The sequence below is a fragment of the Coregonus clupeaformis genome, unplaced genomic scaffold (assembly GCF_020615455.1).
Source record: "Coregonus clupeaformis isolate EN_2021a unplaced genomic scaffold, ASM2061545v1 scaf0062, whole genome shotgun sequence".
Classification (NCBI taxonomy): domain Eukaryota; kingdom Metazoa; phylum Chordata; class Actinopteri; order Salmoniformes; family Salmonidae; genus Coregonus; species Coregonus clupeaformis.
Window position 1 is genome coordinate 115,643 of NW_025533517.1, and position 19,358 is coordinate 135,000.

The following is a 19,358-nucleotide window of genomic DNA, read 5'->3' on the forward strand; positions in this document are numbered from 1 at the left end:
TTAGTTGTAGTTGTAGCAGTTGTTATATTAGTTGTAGGCCTATTAGTAGTTGTTATATTAGTTGTAGGCCTATTAGTAGTTGTTATATTAGTTGTAGGCCTATTAGTAGTTGTTATATTAGTTGTAGGCCTATTAGTAGTTGTTATATTAGTTGTAGGCCTATTAGTAGTTGTTATATTAGTTGTAGGCCTATTAGTAGTTGTACAAAACCTTTTTATGCTTTTAATGTAAGTTTTAGTTTTTTAATTATTTCATTGTTATTATTATTAGACAGTTGCCATATTATTGTTACTAAGTATCATGTGTTTAGTTTATTATTAGACAGTTGCCATATTATTGTTACTATTAGACAGTTGCCATATTATTGTTACTATTAGACAGTTGCCATATTATTGTTACTATTAGACAGTTGCCATATTATTGTTACTATTAGACAGTTGCCATATTATTGTTACTATTAGACAGTTGCCATATTATTGTTACTATTAGACAGTTGCCATATTATTGTTACTATTAGACAGTTGCCATATTATTGTTACTATTAGACAGTTGCCATATTATTGTTACTATTAGACAGTTGCCATATTATTGTTACTATTAGACAGTTGCCATATTATTGTTACTATTAGACAGTTGCCATATTATTGTTACTATTAGACAGTTGCCATATTATTGTTACTATTAGACAGTTGCCATATTATTGTTACTATTAGACAGTTGCCATATTATTGTTATTATTAGACAGTTGCCATATTATTGTTATTATTAGACAGTTGCCATATTATTGTTACTATTAGACAGTTGCCATATTATTGTTACTATTAGACAGTTGCCATATTATTGTTATTATTAGACAGTTGCCATATTATTGTTACTATTAGACAGTTGCCATATTATTGTTACTATTAGACAGTTGCCATATTATTGTTACTATTAGACAGTTGCCATATTATTGTTACTATTAGACAGTTGCCATATTATTGTTACTATTAGACAGTTGCCATATTATTGTTATTATTAGACAGTTGCCATATTATTGTTATTATTAGACAGTTGCCATATTATTGTTATTATTAGACAGTTGCCATATTATTGTTACTATTAGACAGTTGCCATATTATTGTTACTATTAGACAGTTGCCATATTATTGTTATTATTAGACAGTTGCCATATTATTGTTACTATTAGACAGTTGCCATATTATTGTTACTATTAGACAGTTGCCATATTATTGTTACTATTAGACAGTTGCCATATTATTGTTACTATTAGACAGTTGCCATATTATTGTTACTATTAGACAGTTGCCATATTATTGTTACTATTAGACAGTTGCCATATTATTGTTACTATTAGACAGTTGCCATATTATTGTTATTATTAGACAGTTGCCATATTATTGTTACTATTAGACAGTTGCCATATTATTGTTACTATTAGACAGTTGCCATATTATTGTTACTATTAGACAGTTGCCATATTATTGTTACTATTAGACAGTTGCCATATTATTGTTATTATTAGACAGTTGCCATATTATTGTTACTATTAGACAGTTGCCATATTATTGTTACTATTAGACAGTTGCCATATTATTGTTACTATTAGACAGTTGCCATATTATTGTTACTATTAGACAGTTGCCATATTATTGTTACTATTAGACAGTTGCCATATTATTGTTACTATTAGACAGTTGCCATATTATTGTTACTATTAGACAGTTGCCATATTATTGTTACTATTAGACAGTTGCCATATTATTGTTACTATTAGACAGTTGCCATATTATTGTTACTATTAGACAGTTGCCATATTATTGTTACTATTAGACAGTTGCCATATTATTGTTACTATTAGACAGTTGCCATATTATTGTTACTATTAGACAGTTGCCATATTATTGTTACTATTAGACAGTTGCCATATTATTGTTACTATTAGACAGTTGCCATATTATTGTTACTATTAGACAGTTGCCATATTATTGTTACTATTAGACAGTTGCCATATTATTGTTACTATTAGACAGTTGCCATATTATTGTATCATTTGTTTAGTTTTATTTGGACACTCTTGAAAACGAGGTGGTGCATCTCGAGATTTCATCCTGCAAAATGTCAAATAGCTGGCCTGGTCCCTATAGCTGGCCTGGTCCCTATAGCTGGCCTGGTCCCTATAGCTGGCCTGGTCCCTATAGCTGGCCTGGTCCCTATAGCTGGCCTGGTCCCTATAGCTAGCCTGGTCCCTATAGCTGGCCTGGTCCCTGCAAAATGTCAAATAGCTGGCCTGGTCCCTATAGCTGGCCTGGTCCCTATAGCTGGCCTGGTCCCTATAGCTGGCCTGGTCCCTGCAAAATGTCAAATAGCTGGCCTGGTCCCTATAGCTGGCCTGGTCCCTATAGCTGGCCTGGTCCCTGCAAAATGTCAAATAGCTGGCCTGGTCCCTATAGCTGGCCTGGTCCCTATAGCTGGCCTGGTCCCTATAGCTGGCCTGGTCCCTATAGCTGGCCTGGTCCCTGCAAAATGTCAAATAGCTGGCCTGGTCCCTATAGCTGGCCTGGTCCCTATAGCTGGCCTGGTCCCTGTGTGTCCCCGTCAATGGTGGTGCACTACACAGGGAATAGAGTACCAGGCAGTCAGCCACAGTTCCACTCTAAAGGCCTTTACAACTAAATGTCTGTGTATTTACACTGATACAGAAAGGTCTGGCAACAGCCATGGCTGCCTTTTCGCACTGTCAAAATGTCACACTCTTCTCTCCAACCCCCTCGCTCCCCTGCTTTCTCTCTCTCTCTCTCTCTCTCTCTCTCTCTCTCTCTCTCTCTCTCTCTCTCTCTCTCTCTCTCTGCTCGCTCTCTCGCTCTCTCGCTCTCGCTCTCGCTCGCTCGCTCTTCTCTCCAACCCCCTCTCTCCCCTGCTTGCTCTCTTTCTCTCTTCTCTTCTCTCCTGGTGAGTTGATTGATCCCCCTTTTACTTCAGAGCCGTTAAACTCCATCTCCCAGCAGTCACCTTTCACCCACTGAGCTTTAAACCCACACATTAGCTCTAATCAACACCCTCCCTCTATACCTCCTCTCTTCTCTCCCTCCATCCTCTGTCCTCCCTGTCCCTTCTCCCTTTCCATCCTCTGTTCTCCCTGTCCCTTCTCCCTTTCCATCCTCTGTCCTCCCTGTCCCTTCTCCCTTTCCATCCTCTGTCCTCCCTGTCCCTTCTCCCTTTCCATCCCTCTGTCCTCCCTGTCCCTTCTCCCTTTCCATCCCTCTGTCCTCCCTGTCCCTTCTCCCTTTCCATCCTCTGTCCTCCCTGTCCCTTCTCCCTTTCCATCCCTCTGTCCTCCCTGTCCCTTCTCCCTTTCCATCCTCTGTCCTCCCTGTCCCTTCTCCCTTTCCATCCCTCTGTCCTCCTGTCCCTTCTCCCTTTCCATCCTCTGTCCTCCCTGTCCCTTCTCCCTTTCCATCCCTCTGTCCTCCCTGTCCCTTCTCCCTTTCCATCCCTCTGTCCTCCCTGTCCCTTCTCCCTTTCCATCCCTCTGTCCTCCCTGTCCCTTCTCCCTTTCCATCCCTCTGTCCTCCCTGTCCCTTCTCCCTTTCCATCCCTCTGTCCTCCCTGTCCCTTCTCCCTTTCCATCCTCTGTCCTCCCTGTCCCTTCTCCCTTTCCATCCCTCTGTCCTCCCTGTCCCTTCTCCCTTTCCATCCCTCTGTCCTCCCTGTCCCTTCTCCCTTTCCATCCTCTCCTCCCTGTCCCTTCTCCTTTCCATCCTCTGTCCTCCCTGTCCCTTCTCCCTTTCCATCCTCTGTCCTCCCTGTCCCTTCTCCCTTTCCATCCCTCTGTCCTCCCTGTCCCTTCTCCCCTTTCCATCCCTCTGTCCTCCCTGTCCCTTCTCCCTTTCCATCCCTCTGTCCTCCCTGTCCCTTCTCCCTTTCCATCCTCTGTCCTCCCTGTCCCTTCTCCTTTCCATCCTCTGTCCTCCCTGTCCCTTCTCCCTTTCCATCCTCTGTCCTCCTGTCCCTTCTCCTTTCCATCCTCTGTCCTCCCTGTCCCTTCTCCCTTTCCATCCCTCTGTCCTCCCTGTCCCTTCTCCCTTTCCATCCTCTGTCCTCCCTGTCCCTTCTCCCTTTCCATCCTCTGTCCTCCCTGTCCCTTCTCCCTTTCCATCCTCTGTCCTCCCTGTCCCTTCTCCCTTTCCATCCTCTGTCCTCCCTGTCCCTTCTCCCTTTCCATCCCTCTGTCCTCCCTGTCCCTTCTCCCTTTCCATCCCTCTGTCCTCCCTGTCCCTTCTCCCTTTCCATCCCTCTGTCCTCCCTGTCCCTTCTCCCTTTCCATCCTCTGTCCTCCCTGTCCCTTCTCCCTTTCCATCCCTCTGTCCTCCCTGTCCATTCTCCCTTTCCATCCTCTGTCCTCCCTGTCCCTTCTCCCTTTCCATCCCTCTGTCCTCCCTGTCCCTTCTCCCTTTCCATCCTCTGTCCTCCCTGTCCCTTCTCCCTTTCCATCCCTCTGTCCTCCCTGTCCCTTCTCCCTTTCCATCCCTCTGTCCTCCCTGTCCCTTCTCCCTTTCCATCCTCTGTCCTCCCTGTCCCTTCTCCCTTTCCATCCCTCTGTCCTCCCTGTCCCTTCTCCCTTTCCATCCCTCTGTCCTCCCTGTCCCTTCTCCCTTTCCATCCTCTGTCCTCCCTGTCCCTTCTCCCTTTCCATCCTCTGTCCTCCCTGTCCCTTCTCCCTTTCCATCCCTCTGTCCTCCCTGTCCCTTCTCCCTTTCCATCCTCTGTCCTCCCTGTCCCTTCTCCCTTTCCATCCTCTGTCCTCCCTGTCCCTTCTCCCTTTCCATCCCTCTGTCCTCCCTGTCCCTTCTCCCTTTCCATCCTCTGTCCTCCCTGTCCCTTCTCCTTTCCATCCCTCTGTCCTCCCTGTCCCTTCTCCCTTTCCATCCCTCTGTCCTCCCTGTCCCTTCTCCCTTTCCATCCTCTGTCCTCCCTGTCCCTTCTCCCTTTCCATCCCTCTGTCCTCCCTGTCCCTTCTCCCTTTCCATCCCTCTGTTCTCCCTGTCCCTTCCTCTCCCTTACCCATATACCAGTGGTAACAGCTGTCTCTCTCTTGATCTAAATACTAACCTTTCACCCCCCTCCATGGTTCGATCCATTCCCAGCAGGCCGTGCGAGTGGTGGGAGGTCGGGGTTAACCACTTCCTCCCAGTTTTTATTTTTATTTTTTTAGGACATAAATGGGGAGGAGTGTATTTTCCTGGGCGGTATTGATCATTGAGGCCTTTCAATGGAAGCATCCTCTCCTCCTCGCTCTGGGGTGAAGTTTCCCCTAGGTACAGAGCCAGGATCAGCTTCCCCTCCTCCAATCCTAACCTTAACCATTACTCTGGAAAATGCTACACTGATCCCAGATCAGCGTCTAGGGGCAACTTCACCCTACACCCTCTTCTAAAGCCCCTGGTGTGCCCACCCTGACACACTAGTGATTAATGACTATCAACAGCAGGTCTATAGGGCTCTCTCTCTCTCTTTCAACATTACACTTACAAAGGTTCCAAAAGAATACATGTCAAATGTCATATTATGTATACAGTGGGGAGAACAAGTATTTGATACACTGCCGATTATGCAGGTTTTCCTACTTACTTACAAAGCATGTAGAGGTCTGTCATTTTTATCATAGGTACACTTCAACTGTGAGAGACGGAATCTAAAAAAAAAACTCCAGAAAATCACATTGTATGATTTTTAAGTAATTAATTTGCATTTTATTGCGTGACATAAGTATTTGATCACCTACCAACCAGTAAGAATTCCGGCTCTCACAGACCTGTTCGTTTTTCTTTAAGAAGCCCTCCTGTTCTCCACTCATTACCTGTATTAACTGCACCTGTTTGAACTCGTTACCTGTATAAAAAGACACCTGTCCACACACTCAATCAAACAGACTCCAACCTCTCCACAATGGCCAAGACCAGAGAGCTGTGTAAGGACATCAGGGATACAATTGTAGACCTGCACAAGGCTGGGATGGGCTACAGGACAATAGGCAAGCAGCTTGGTGAGAAGGCAACAACTGTTGGCGCAATTATTAGAAAATGGAAGAAGTTCAAGATGACGGTCTATCACCCTCGGTCTGGGGCTCCATGCAAGATCTCACCTCGTGGGGCATCAATGATCATGAGGAAGGTGAGGGATCAGCCCAGAACTACACGGCAGGACCTGGTCAATGACCTGAAGAGAGCTGGGACCACAGTCTCAAAGAAAACCATTTGTAACACACTATGCCGTCATGGATTAAAATCCTGCAGCACAGGCAAGGTCCCCCTGCTCAAGCCAGCGCATGTCCAGGCTCGTCTGAAGTTTGCCAATGACCATCTGGATGATCCAGAGGAGTAATGGGAGAAGGTCATGTGGTCTGATGAGACAAAAATAGAGCTTTTTGGTCTAAACTCCACTCGCCATGTTTGGAGGAAGAAGAAGGATGAGTACAACCCCAAGAACACCATCCCAACCGTGAAGCATGGAGGTGGAAACATAATTCTTTGGGTATGTTTTTCTGCAAAGGGGACAGGACGACTGCACCGTATTGAGGGGAGGATGGATGGGGCCATGTGTTGCGAGATCTTGGCCAACAACCTCCTTCCCTCAGTAAGAGCATTGAAGATGGGTCGAAGCTGGGTCTTCCAGCATGACAACGACCCGAAACACACAGCCAGGGCAACTAAGGAGTGGCTCCGTAAGAAGCATCTCAAGGTCCTGGAGTGGCCTAGCCAGTCTCCAGACCTGAACCCAATAGAAAATCTTTGGAGGGAGCTGAAAGTCCGTATTGCCCAGCGACAGCCCCGAAACCTGAAGGATCTGGAGAAGGTCTGTATGGAGGAGTGGGCCAAAATCCCTGCTGCAGTGTGTGCAAACCTGGTCAAGAACTACAGGAAATGTATGATCTCTGTAATTGCAAACAAAGGTTTCTGTACCAAATATTAAGTTCTGCTTTTCTGATGTATCAAATACTTATGTCATGCAATAAAATGCAAATTAATTACTTAAAAATCATACAATGTGATTTTCTGGATTTTTGTTTTAGATTCCGTCTCTCACAGTTTAAGTGTAACTATGATAAAAATGACAGACCTCTACATGCTTTGTAAGTAGGAAAACCTGCAAAATCGGCAGTGTATCAAATACTTGTTCTCCCCACTGTATATACAGTGTTGTAATGATGTGCAAATAGTTAAAGTACAAAAGGGAAAATAAATAAACATACATGTGGGTTGTATTTACAATGGTGTTTGTTCTTCACTGGTTGCCCCTTGCTTGTGGCAACAGGTCGCAAATCTTGCTGCTGTGATGGCACACTGTGGTTTTTCACCCAGTAGATAAGGGAGTTTATCAAAATTAGGTTTGTTTTCAAATTCTTTGTGGATCACTGTAATCTGAAGGAAATATGTGTCTCTAATATGGTCATACATTTGGCAGGAGGTTAGGAAGTGCAGCTCAGTTTCCACCTCATTTTGTGGGCAGTGCGCACATAGCCTGTCTTCTCTTGAGAGCCAGGTCTGCCTACGGCGGCCTTTCTCAATAGCAAGGCTATGCTCACTGAGTCTGTACATAGTCAAAGCTTTCCTTAAATTTGGGTCAGTCACAGTGGTCAGGTATTCTGCCACTGTGTACTCTCTGTTTAGGGCCAAATAGCATTCTAGTTTGCTCTGTTTTTTTGTTTGTTCTTTCCAATGTATCAAGTAATTCTCTTTTAGTTTTCTCATGATTTGGTTGGGTCTAATTGTGCTGTTGTTGTTGTCCTGGGGCTCTGTGGGGTATGTTTGTGTTTGTGAACAGAGCCCCAGGACCAGCTTACTTAGGGGACTCTTCTCCAAGTTCATCTCTCTGTAGGTTATGGCTTTGTTATGGAAGGTTTGGGAATCGCTTCCTTTTAAGTGGTTATAGAATTGAATGGCTCTTTTCTGGATTTTGATAATTAGCGGGTATTGGCCTAATTCTGCTCTGCATGCATTATTTGGTGTTTTACGTTGTACACAGAGGATGTTTTTGCAGAATTCTGCATGCAGAGTCTCAATTTGGTGTTTGTCCCATTTTGTGAATTCTTGGTTGGTGAGCGGACCCCTGACCTCACAACCATAAAGGGCAATGGGTTCTATAACTTATTCAAGTATTTTTAGCCAGATCCTAATTGGTATTTATGGCATAGAAGGCCCTTCTTGCCTTGTCTCTCAGATCGTTCACAGCTTTGTGGAAGTTATATGTGGCGCTGATGTTTAGGCCGAGGTATGTATAGTTTTTTGTGTGCTCTAGGGCAACGGTGTCTAGATGGAATTTGTATTTGTGGTCCTGGCAACTGGACCTTTTTTGGAACGCCATTATTTTTGTCTTACTGAGATATACTGTCAGGGCCCAGGTCTGACAGAATCTGTGCAGAAGATCTAGGTACTGCTGTAGGCCCTCCTTGGTTGGTGACAGAAGCACCAGATCATCAGCAAACAGTAGACATTTGACTTCAGATTCTAGTAGCGTGAGGCCGGGTGCTGCGGACTGTTCTAGTGCCCTCGCCAATTCGTTGATATATATGTTGAAGAGAGTGGGGCTTAAACTGCATCCCTGTCTCACCCCACGGCCCTGTGGAAAGAAATGTGTGTTTTTTGCCAATTTTAACCGCACACTTGTTGTTTGTGTACATGGATTTTATAATGTCGTATGTTTTTCCCCCAACCCCACTTTCCATAAATTTGTATAGCAGACCCTCATGCCAAATTGAGTCAAAAGCTTTTTTGAAATCAACAAAGCATGAGAAGACTTTGCCTTTGTTTTGGTTTGTTTGTTTGTCAATTAGGGTGTGAATATGTGGTCTGTTGTACGGTAATTTGGTAAAAAGCCAATTTGACATTTGCTCAGTACATTGTTTTCACTGAGCAAATGAACTAGTCTGCTGTTATTTATTAATGATAATGCAGAGGATTTTCCCAAGGTTGCTGTTGACGGATATCCCACGGTAGTTATTGGGGTCAAATTTGTCTCCACTTTTGTGGATTGGGGTGATCAGTCCTTGGTTCCAAATATTGGGGAAGATGCCAGAGCTAAGGATTATGTTAAAGAGTTTAAGTATAGCTAATTGATATGTGTGGTCTGTATATTTTATCATTTCATTGAGGATACCATCAACACCACAGGCCTTTTTGGGTTGGAGGGTTTGTATTTTGTCCTGTATTCAATGTAATTGGAGAATCCAGTGGGTTCTGGTAGTCTTTAATAGTTGATTCTAAGATTTGCATTTGATCATGTATATGTCTCTGCTGTTTGTTCTCTGTTATAGGGCCAAAAAGATTGGAGAAGTGGTTTACCCATACATCTCCGTTTTGGATAGATAGCTCTTCGTGTTGTTGTTTGTTTAGTGTTTTCCAATTTTCCCAGAAGTGGTTAGAGTCTATGGATTCTTCAATTACATTGAGCTGATTGCTGACATGCTGTTCCTTCTTTTTCCGTAGTGTATTTCTGTATTGTTTTAGTGATTCACCATAGTGAAGGCGTAGGCTCAGGTTTTCTGGGTCTCTATGTTTTTGGTTGGATAGGTTTCTCAATTTCTTTCTTAGGTTTTTGCATTCTTCATCAAACCATTCATCACTGTTGTTACTTTTCTTTGGTTTTCTGTTAGAGATTTTTAGATTTGATAGGGAAGCTGAGAGGTCAAATATACTGTTTAGGTTTTCTACTGCCAAGTTTACACCTTCACTATTACAGTGGAACGTTTTGTCCAGGAAGTTGTCTAGAATGGATTGAATTTGTTGTTGCCTAATTGTTTTTTGGTAGGTTTCAACACTACTTTCCTTCCATCTATAGCATTTCTTAATATTATCTCTCTCTCCCTCTCTCTCCCCCTCTCTTTTGTTGGAACAAAATTCCAAATACATTTCATCTTGATGTTCTGGTGCCGTTATTTAATTTATTGATTGGGTCCTTATTTATTTGTGGAGGAATGTAAAACTGTGTTTCTATATTTTACTATTTTAATTTGTGTAGTTATAGTGTATAATGTGTATCTTCCCTTCCTTTCTCCCTCTCTCTCGCTCTCGCTCTCTCTCTCTCTCTCTCTCTCTCTCTCTCCCCTTCTCTCTCTCTCTCTCTCTCTCTCTCTCTCTCTCTCTCTCTCTCTCCCCTTCTCTCTCTCTCTCTCTCTCTCTCTCTCTCTCCCCTTCTCTCTCTCTCTCTCTCCCTTCCTCTCTCTCTCTCTCTCCCTTCCTCTCTCTCTCTCTCTCTCTCTCCCGTTCTCTCTCTCTCTCTCTCTCTCTCTCTCTCTCTCTCTCTCTCTCTCTCTCTCTCTCTCTCTCTCTCACACTCTCTCTCACACACATTCCTTTCTTCTCCATCTCTCTCTCCCTCTCTTTTCCTCACCTTTTGGGAACATGATATTCTCACCGGTCCCACTCCCATTCACAAGGGGTGATAGCAATGTTTGTTTTTGTTGTCATTTTATTTTGTGAAAGCAAGGAATTGTCGCCTTCCCTTGCTACTAATAACTAGCTGGCAGCATGGGTAGTTGGCTTTAGCCTGGCTAAAAACATAGCAAGCTAGCTAGTAGTTTTAGCTTCCCACAACTCCATGCATGCAGGGGTTGGAACTACATTTATGTTCCAATCGTTTCGTTCTGAGCAGAACCTTTCTTTTTTGTTGTTGTTCTTTTTCACTGTTCCGACCAGCAAAAAAAAAGTTCTTAACAGGTTCGAACCCACAAAAAAGTAACCATTTATATTGTTTCTTTCTGTTCCTCTGAAATCATTTAGTTTTTTTTTGCATTTAGCTCGACATTAAATGACTTCACCAATCAGTGGATAGAGCAGCTTGCTGTGGAGCGGGTCAGCTATTTAATCTGTACAGGAAAGTCGTTAAGCGCAAATAGCATTTTGCCGTAACAGCATGGCTTAATCATAATGAAAGATAAACACGCGCCGCGAGATGCGACTGACATTTTGCGGGTGGGGGGAGAGCAAGAGAGAGGGTGGAGGAAGCTTGGCTTGAAACGCTGGGCATCTTAGTGCATGTCATAACAACATCTAAATTAGGTCTACAGAATTATACCTACTGAGGAGCGGCTTCTATCGATGAACTTTGAATGTCTTTGATGGCTCAACGTTGGACCCGAGCTAGCTAACAAGCAGCACTAGAATAAAAAATACATTTGACCTTTTTGTAGTTAATAAATCCAATGTGAAACGTGTTAACTATAGTATCCTTAACTAGCATTGAAAAAGTTTATCCATTCTTCTCTAATTAAACATCTCTCTCACTAATTTCTGAATCACATTTGTAACGTCGTAAGTTTGCTACAGTAACCTGTGCTTCGGACGGGGAGGGGCAAGTAGCCTGCACACACATTGGCAAATATTTGCAGCTGGCAGGCTCTGGAACAATGACCATCTGGACGCTGGAATAAATTTGAGTGGCTTTGCATAGGCGCTTTGTTGCGATTTTTGCGTAATTTTTTTTGTTGTTGCCCTGAACGTAAAATAACATTATTAACCGGTTCCCATGCTATTAAAATAACGGTTGTGTTGCGAAACAGTGTAGACCACTTTAGTTTCAGGTTCTGATTCTGTTCCTCTAATAATTTATTTTCTAGTTTTCGGTTCTGTTCCCTGAACTGGTTCCAACACCTGTCTCCATGTGAAATAATATAATATGCCCTGGCAAATGTTTTTATACTTGCTGAACATTATCCCAGTTTGATTATCCCAGCTGCTTGTGAAAAAAATAGAACATCATGTTTTGGTCACGGAGAAGAAAGCACATGGCTAACTAGTTGGCTACAGCAGGATCTAGCCTGGTTATTACTAGTTATTTGGTTTACTGTTTGAACAGTCGCTGAGATTATATTTGGTTATCAATGTAAAATAGGCTATTTTGATGAATAGCTTATAGATCAGATCAATGAACCAAGCGACAACACTGCCCCCACGGCTGCAGAAGGAATGACGCTGACAGACATGGGCAGCTCTGCTCCTAGCTCCTTAGCAACTTTGCAGTATTTAGTTTTTTTGTGTGGTATTTCTTACATTATTAGCCCAGACATTTTTTTGTGTTATTAAATACAGCTGGAAATAACTTTTGGATATCAGAACGGCGGTAACTCACCAGCATTACGACCAGGAATACGACTTTCCCGAATTGGATCCTTTGTTCGTACCCCCCTGGGCAATTTAATTTATTCCAGAGGCTGCTCCAAAACACCGCCGGCGGAGAAGAGGTATTCGGAGTGAACTTACTCAGGAGGCGTGCACACAATGCACTGCTTCCGAGTACATTGTTCAGTCTCTGGATAATAGTGTAGACGAGCTCAGGGCGAGTATCTCCTTCCAGAGAGACATCAGGGATTGTAACATGGCTCTCTCGGGATATACTTTCCCCGTCCATACAGCCAGCTTGGTTCTCAGTACATCACGCAGACAGGAATAAAGAACTCTCCGGGAAGAAGAAAGGTGGGGGTGTATGTTTCATGATTAACTACTCATGGTGTGATTGTGATAACATACAGAATCTCAAGTCCTTTTGTTCACCCGACCTAAAATACCTCACAATCAAATGCCGACCGTATTACCTCCCAAGATAATTATCTTCGGTTATAGTCCCAGCCGTGTATATTCCCCCTCAAGCCGATACCACGACGGCCCTCAAAGAACTACACTGGACTTTATGCAAACTGGAAACCACATATCCTGAGGCTGCATTTAATGAAGCTGGGGATTTTAACAAAGCAAATTTGAGGAAAACGCTACCGAAGTTCTACCAACACATTGCCTGTAGTACTCGCGCTGGAAAAACATTGGACCACTGCTACTCAACTTTTCGAAATGCCAACAATGCCCTCCCCCACCCTCCCTTCGGCAAATCTGATCACGACTCCATTTTGCTCCTCCCTTCCTATAGGCAGAAACTCAAACAGGAAGTACCCATGCTAAGGTCTATTCAACGCTGGTCTGACCAATCCGAATCCATGCTTCAAGATTGTTTTGATCACGTGGACTGGGATATGTTCCTGGTAGCATCTGAGAATAACATCGACGAATTCACTGATATGGTGTCTGAGTTCATCAAGAAGTGTATCGGAAATGTTGTAGCCACTGTGACTATTAAAACCTACCCAAACCAGAAACCGTGGATAGATGGCAGCATTCGCACAAAACTGGAAGCGTGAACCACCGCATTTAACCATGGCAAGGTGACTGGGAACATGGCAGAATACAAACAGTGTAGCTACTCACTCCGCAAGGCAATCAAACAGGCAAAACGTCAGAACAGAGACAAAGTGGAGTCGCAATTCAACGGCTCAGACACGAAACATATGTGTCCGGGTTTACAGACCATCACGGATTATGAAGGGAAAACCAGCCACGTCGCGGACACCGGCGTCTTGCTCCCAGACAAGCTAAACAAGTTCTTTGCCCGCTTTGAGGATAACACAGTGCCACCGACGCGGCCCACTACCAAGGACGGTGGGCTCTCCTTCTCTGTGGCCGACGTGAGTAAGACATTTAAACGGGTTAACCCTCGCAAGGCTGCCGGCCCAGATGGCATCCCTAACCGTGTCCTCAGAGAATGCGCAGACCAGCTGGCTGGTGTGTTTACGGACATAGTCAATCTCTCCCTATCCCAGTCTGCTGTCCCCACATGCTTCAAGATGGCCACCATTGTTCCTGTACCCAAGAAAGTGAAGGAAACTGAACTAAATAACTATCGCCCTGTAGCACTCACTTCTGTCATCATGAAGTGCTTTGAGAGGCTAGTTAAGGATCATATCACCTCTACCTTACCTGTCACCCTAGATCCACTTCAATTTTCATACCGCCCCAATAGATCCACAGACGATGCAATCGCCATTACACTGCACACTGCCCAATCCCATCTGGACAAGAAGAATACCTATGTAAGAATGCTGTTCCCCCGTGGGAATGCTGTTCATTCCCACGGGGGGCCAGTATGAACATTTTTTTTTTTATAATGTATGCACTCACTAACTGTAAGTCGCTCTGGATAAGAGCGTCTGCTAAATGACTAAAATGTAAATGTAAAAATGTAGCTCAGTATTCAACACCATAGTACCCTCCAAGCTCATCATTAAGCCCGGGGCCCTGGGTCTGAACCCCGCCCTGTGCAAATGGGTCCTAGACTTCCTGACGGGCCGCCCCCAGGTGGTGAAGGTAGGAAACAACACCTCCATTTCGCTGATCCTGAACACAGGGACCCCACAAGGGTGGGTGCTCAGCCCCCTCCTGTACTCCCTGTTCACCCATGACTGCGTGGCCAAGCACGCCTCCAACTCACTGATCAAGTTTGCAGACGACACAACAGTAGTAGGCCTGATTACCAACAGTGACGAGACAGCCTACAGGGAGGAGGTGAGGGCTCTGGGAGTGTGGTGCCAGGAAAATAACCTCTCACTCAATGTCAACAAAAAAAAGGAGCTGATCGTGGACTTCAGGAAACAGCAAAGGGTGCCGCAGTGGAGAAGGTGGAAAGCTTCAAGATCCTCGCCGAACACATCACTGACGATCTGAAATGGTCCACCACACAGATAGTGTGGTGAAGAAGGCGCAACAGCACCTCTTCAACCTCAGGAGGCTGAAGAAATTTGGCTTGGCCCCTAAAACCCTCACAGAACATTTACAGATCCAGGACACCTACAGCACCCTATGTCTCAGGAAGGCCAAAAAGATCATCAAGGACATCAACCACCCGATCCACGGCCTGTTCACCCCGCTATCATCCAGAAGGCGAGGTCAGTACAGGTGCATCAAAGCTGGGACCGAGAGACTGAAAAACAGCTTCTATCTCAAGGCCATCAGACTGTTAAATAGCCATCACTAGCCGGCTACCACCCAATTACTCAACCCTGCACCTTAGAGGCTGCTGCCCTATATACGTAGACTTGGAATCACTGGCCACTTTAATAATGGAACACAAGTCACTTTAATAATGTTTATATACTGCTTTACTCATCTCATATGTATATACTGTATTCTATTCTACTGTATTTTAGTCAATGCCACTCCGACATTGCTCGATCTAATATTTATATATATTTTTAATTATATTATTTTATTTTAGATTTGTGTGTATTGTTAGATAATACTGCACTGTTGGAGCTTGGAACACAAGCATTTCGCTACACCCGCAACAACATCTGCTAAATATGTGTATGTGACCAATACAATTTGATTTGATTTGATTGTGATACGGCGTGTCTCAATTTTCAGGTAGTACAATGCTTGAGTGTGTTATAAGGAGCCGCCCCTTTTGTGATGAAAAACGTAATTTCAGCGCTCTTACATCTCCGTAGAGCTTGTAGTCAGCTTAACCTCTCTCCTGTCCTAGCTGAGTGTGAGTGTGCGGGTGGAGGTAATGAAGAGGGGGATGAAGGCTATGCGGCAGCTCGGAGAGAGGAGTAAGAAGAGGGGCGGAGACGACGGGGAGTCAGACAGAAGCGCCGCCTCCAGCTTTGACCACGCCCTCTCCCACCTGCAGCAGTCCTTGGCTCATCTGGACACGCTAAGCCACTCCTTCATCCTGTCACTCAAGGACAGCAACCAGGTAACTCCTCCCCCTCCTATGACACATGAATGAGTCATCAAGGTGATTCTGTAATGATAAATACAGTGGGGAAAAAACGTATTTAGTCAGCCACCAATTGTGCAAGTTCTCCCACTTAAAAAGATGAGAGAGCCCTGTAATTTTCATCATAGGTACACGTCAACTATGACAGACAAATTGAGAATTTTTTTTCCAGAAAATCACATTGTAGGATTTTTTTATGAATTTATTAGCAAATTATGGTGGAAAATAAGTATTTGGTCACCTACAAACAAGCAAGATTTCTGGCTCTCACAGACCTGTAACTTCTGCTTTAAGAGGCTCCTCTGTCCTCCACTCGTTACCTGTATTAATGGCACCTGTTTGAACTTGTTATCAGTATAAAAGACACCTGTCCACAACCTCAAACAGTCACACTCCAAACTCCACTATGGCCAAGACCAAAGAGCTGTCAAAGGACACCAGAAACAAAATTGTAGACCTGCACCAGGCTGGGAAGACTGAATCTGCAATAGGTAAGTAGCTTGGTTTGAAGAAATCAACTGTGGGAGCAATTATTAGCAATTATTAGGAAATGGAAGACATACAAGACCACTGATAATCTCCCTCGATCTGGGGCTCCACGCAAGATCTCACCCCGTGGGGTCAAAATGATCACAAGAACGGTGAGCAAAAATCCCAGAATCACACGGGGGGACCTAGTGAACGACCTGCAGAGAGCTGGGACCAAAGTAACAAAGCCTACCATCAGTAACACACTACGCCGCCAGGGACTCAAATCCTGCAGTGCCAGACGTGTCCCCCTCCTTAAGCCAGTACATGTCCAGGCCCGTCTGATGTTTGCTTGAGTGCATTTGGATGATCCAGAAGAGGATTGGGAGAATGTCATATGGTCAGATGAAACCAAAATAGAACTTTTTGGTAAAAACTCAACTCGTCGTGTTTGGAGGACAAAGAATGCTGTGTTGCATCCAAAGAACACGATACCTACTGTGAAGCATGGGGGTGGAAACATCATGCTTTGGGGCTGTTTTTCTGCAAAGGGACCAGGACGACTGATCCGTGTAAAGGAAAGAATGAATGGGGCCATGTATCGTGAGATTTTGAGTGAAAACCTCCTTCCATCAGCAAGGGCATTGAAGATGAAACGTGGCTGGGTCTTTCAGCATGACAATGATCCCAAACACACCGCCCAGGCAACGAAGGAGTGGTTTCGTAAGAAGCATTTCAAGGTCCTGGAGTGGCCTAGCCAGTCTCCAGATCTCAACCCCATAGAAAATCTTTGGAGGGAGTTGAAAGTCTGTGTTGCCCAGCGACAGCCCCAAAACATCACTGCTCTAGAGGAGATCTGCATGGAGGAATGGGCCAAAATACCAGCAACAGTGTGTGAAAACCTTGTGAAGACTTACAGAAAACGTTTGACCTGTGTCATTGCCAACAAAGGGTATATAACAAAGTATTAAGAAACTTTTGTTATTGACCAAATACTTATTTTCCACCATAATTTGCAAATAAATTCATTAAAAAACCTACAATGTGATTTTCTGGATTTTTTTTCCTCATTTTGTCTGTCATAGTTGACGTGTACCTATGATGAAAATTACAGGCCTCTCTCATCTTTTTAAGTGGGAGAACTTGCACAATTGGTGGCTGACTAAATCCTTTTTTCCCCACTGTATAAATGATTGATGTTATGTATGTGCTTCTGTTTAAAATGAGAGAGCCTTATGGCACATCGCTGCAGCAGCTGTCACTGAAGCTGTCACCTCTACACACTGGACTGAACACACACACACTCACTCACTCACTCACTCACTCACTCTTCCCAACTCTCTCTCACTCTTCCCAACTCTCTCTCTCTCTTCCCTACTCCTGCTCTCACTCTTCCCTACTCTCTCACTTTCTCTCTCACTTTTCCCTACTCTCTCTCTCTCTCTTCCCTTCTCTCTCACTTTCTCTCTCACTCTTCCCTACTCTCTCTCTCACTTTCTCTCTCACTCTTCCCTACTCTCTCTCTCTCTCAGGAGCGGTTGCAGAGCTACAGTCGTACCTATGATCTCTCCCGTTCTGAACGGTCCAAGGTCCAGGCCCTGGCTGTCACCATGGCGACAGACGGACAGTCACTGGAGCGAATCGGAGAGATGCTGGGCGTCGCTGTGGGCAACCTGGACTTGTCAATCAAAACTGTTCTGCAGGTGGCTGTGGAGAAAGTAGTCTCTGCCCTCAGGTATACACACTCCTCCTTTTACCTCCCCTCTCTTCCGCTCTCTCCACTCCCTCTCTCTCTCTCTTCCGCCTCTCTCTCTCTCTCTCTCTCTCTCTCTCTCTCTCTCTCTCTCTCTCTCTCTCTCTCTCTCTCTCTCTCTCTCTCTCTCTCTCTCTCTCTCTCTCTCTCTGTCTCTGTCTCTGTCTCTCTCTCTGTCTCTCTCTCTCTCTCTCTATTTATCTGTTAGGTCAGATGTGTGTATGAGGAACTGTTGTGTGTTTAGGATAGTGTCTAATGTATATATAGTCATCGTGTGACACAGGCCTGTATTGTCAGTATGAAAAATGTATGAACTCACTAACTGTAAGTCACTCTGGATAAGAGCGTCTGCTAAATGACTAAAATGTAAAAAATTTAATGTCTCTCTGTAACAGAATGAAAACCTGCATCTCTTACTTTGTATCTGTCATACAAGCTGTGTGTGTGTGTGTGTGTGTGTGTGTGTGTGTGTGTGTATGGGTGAGATCATTTGAATGGTGATTGTGCTGTGTAGAAATGATGCGTCATCTATTTTATTTTTGACAGATCATTTGTATGTTGCAAACGTGTGTATGTCTGTGCCTTGCGGCTAAGTGGAGTTGAGTCAGGGGAAATTACACATTTTTATGTGCTCTGGTGACACACACACAATTCCTCTGCAGCAAAGCTAGGAAATACTGCAGGCCCAGAAAATAGCATAATGAGACTGAAGGAGAGCTCTCTGGGAACATCAGATAGTGGAACTAACAACTGTCTGTGTTTAAATCCTGTATCTGTCTGTTCTGAATCCTGTATGTCTCTTCTGAATCCTGTCTGTCCTGAACCCTATCTGTATATCTGTTCTGAATCCTGTCTGTCTGTTCTGAATCCTGTCCATCTGTCTGTTCTGAATCCTGTCAGTCTGTCTGTGTTCTTAATCCTGTCTGTCTATCTGTTTTTAATCCTCTCTGTCTGTTCTGAATCCTGTCTGTTTGTCTTCTGAATCCTGTCTGTTCTGAATCCTGTCCGTCTGTCTGTTCTGAATGTTGTCTGTTCTGAATCCTGTCTGTCTGTCTTCTGAATCCTGTCGTTCTGAATCCTGTTCGTCTGTCTGTTCTGAATCCTGTCCGTCTGTCTGTTCTGAATGCTGTCTGTTCTGAATCCTGGCTGTCGGTTCTGAATCCTGTTTGTCTGTGTTCTGAATGCTGTCTGTTCTGAATCCTGGCTGTCGGTTCTGAATCCTGTTTGTCTGTGTTCTGAATGCTGTCTGTTCTGAATCCTGGCTGTCGGTTCTGAATCCTGTTTGTCTGTGTGTTCTGAATGCTGTCTGTTGTGGTTTTCAGTGGAGACAAGGAGGTGGTGAATGATTACCCAGAACCCCTCATGGTGTTGGAGAGGATGGTCACCGCCGTGCACAACCATGTCCTGAGTGGGTGAGAGAGACACACACACACTGCTCTGTCTAACACACACACACTGCTCTGTCTAACATACATAACACACACACACACACACACACACTGCTCTGTCTAACATACATAACACACACACACAC

General features: G+C 44.3%; 1 protein-coding gene across 1 annotated transcript in view; it reads left to right on the plus strand.

The window, feature by feature from the left end:
• Positions 1–19,358, plus strand: part of nbas (NBAS subunit of NRZ tethering complex) — a gene marked incomplete at its 5' end in the record, with an annotated part of 175,661 nt that overhangs the window by 105,671 nt on the left and 50,632 nt on the right. The window contains 3 exons of the mRNA XM_045212901.1: positions 15,364–15,579; positions 17,604–17,806; positions 19,147–19,236. Of these exons, the coding sequence (XP_045068836.1) occupies positions 15,364–15,579; positions 17,604–17,806; positions 19,147–19,236 (509 nt within the window). The remainder of the gene's footprint in view (positions 1–15,363; positions 15,580–17,603; positions 17,807–19,146; positions 19,237–19,358) is intronic.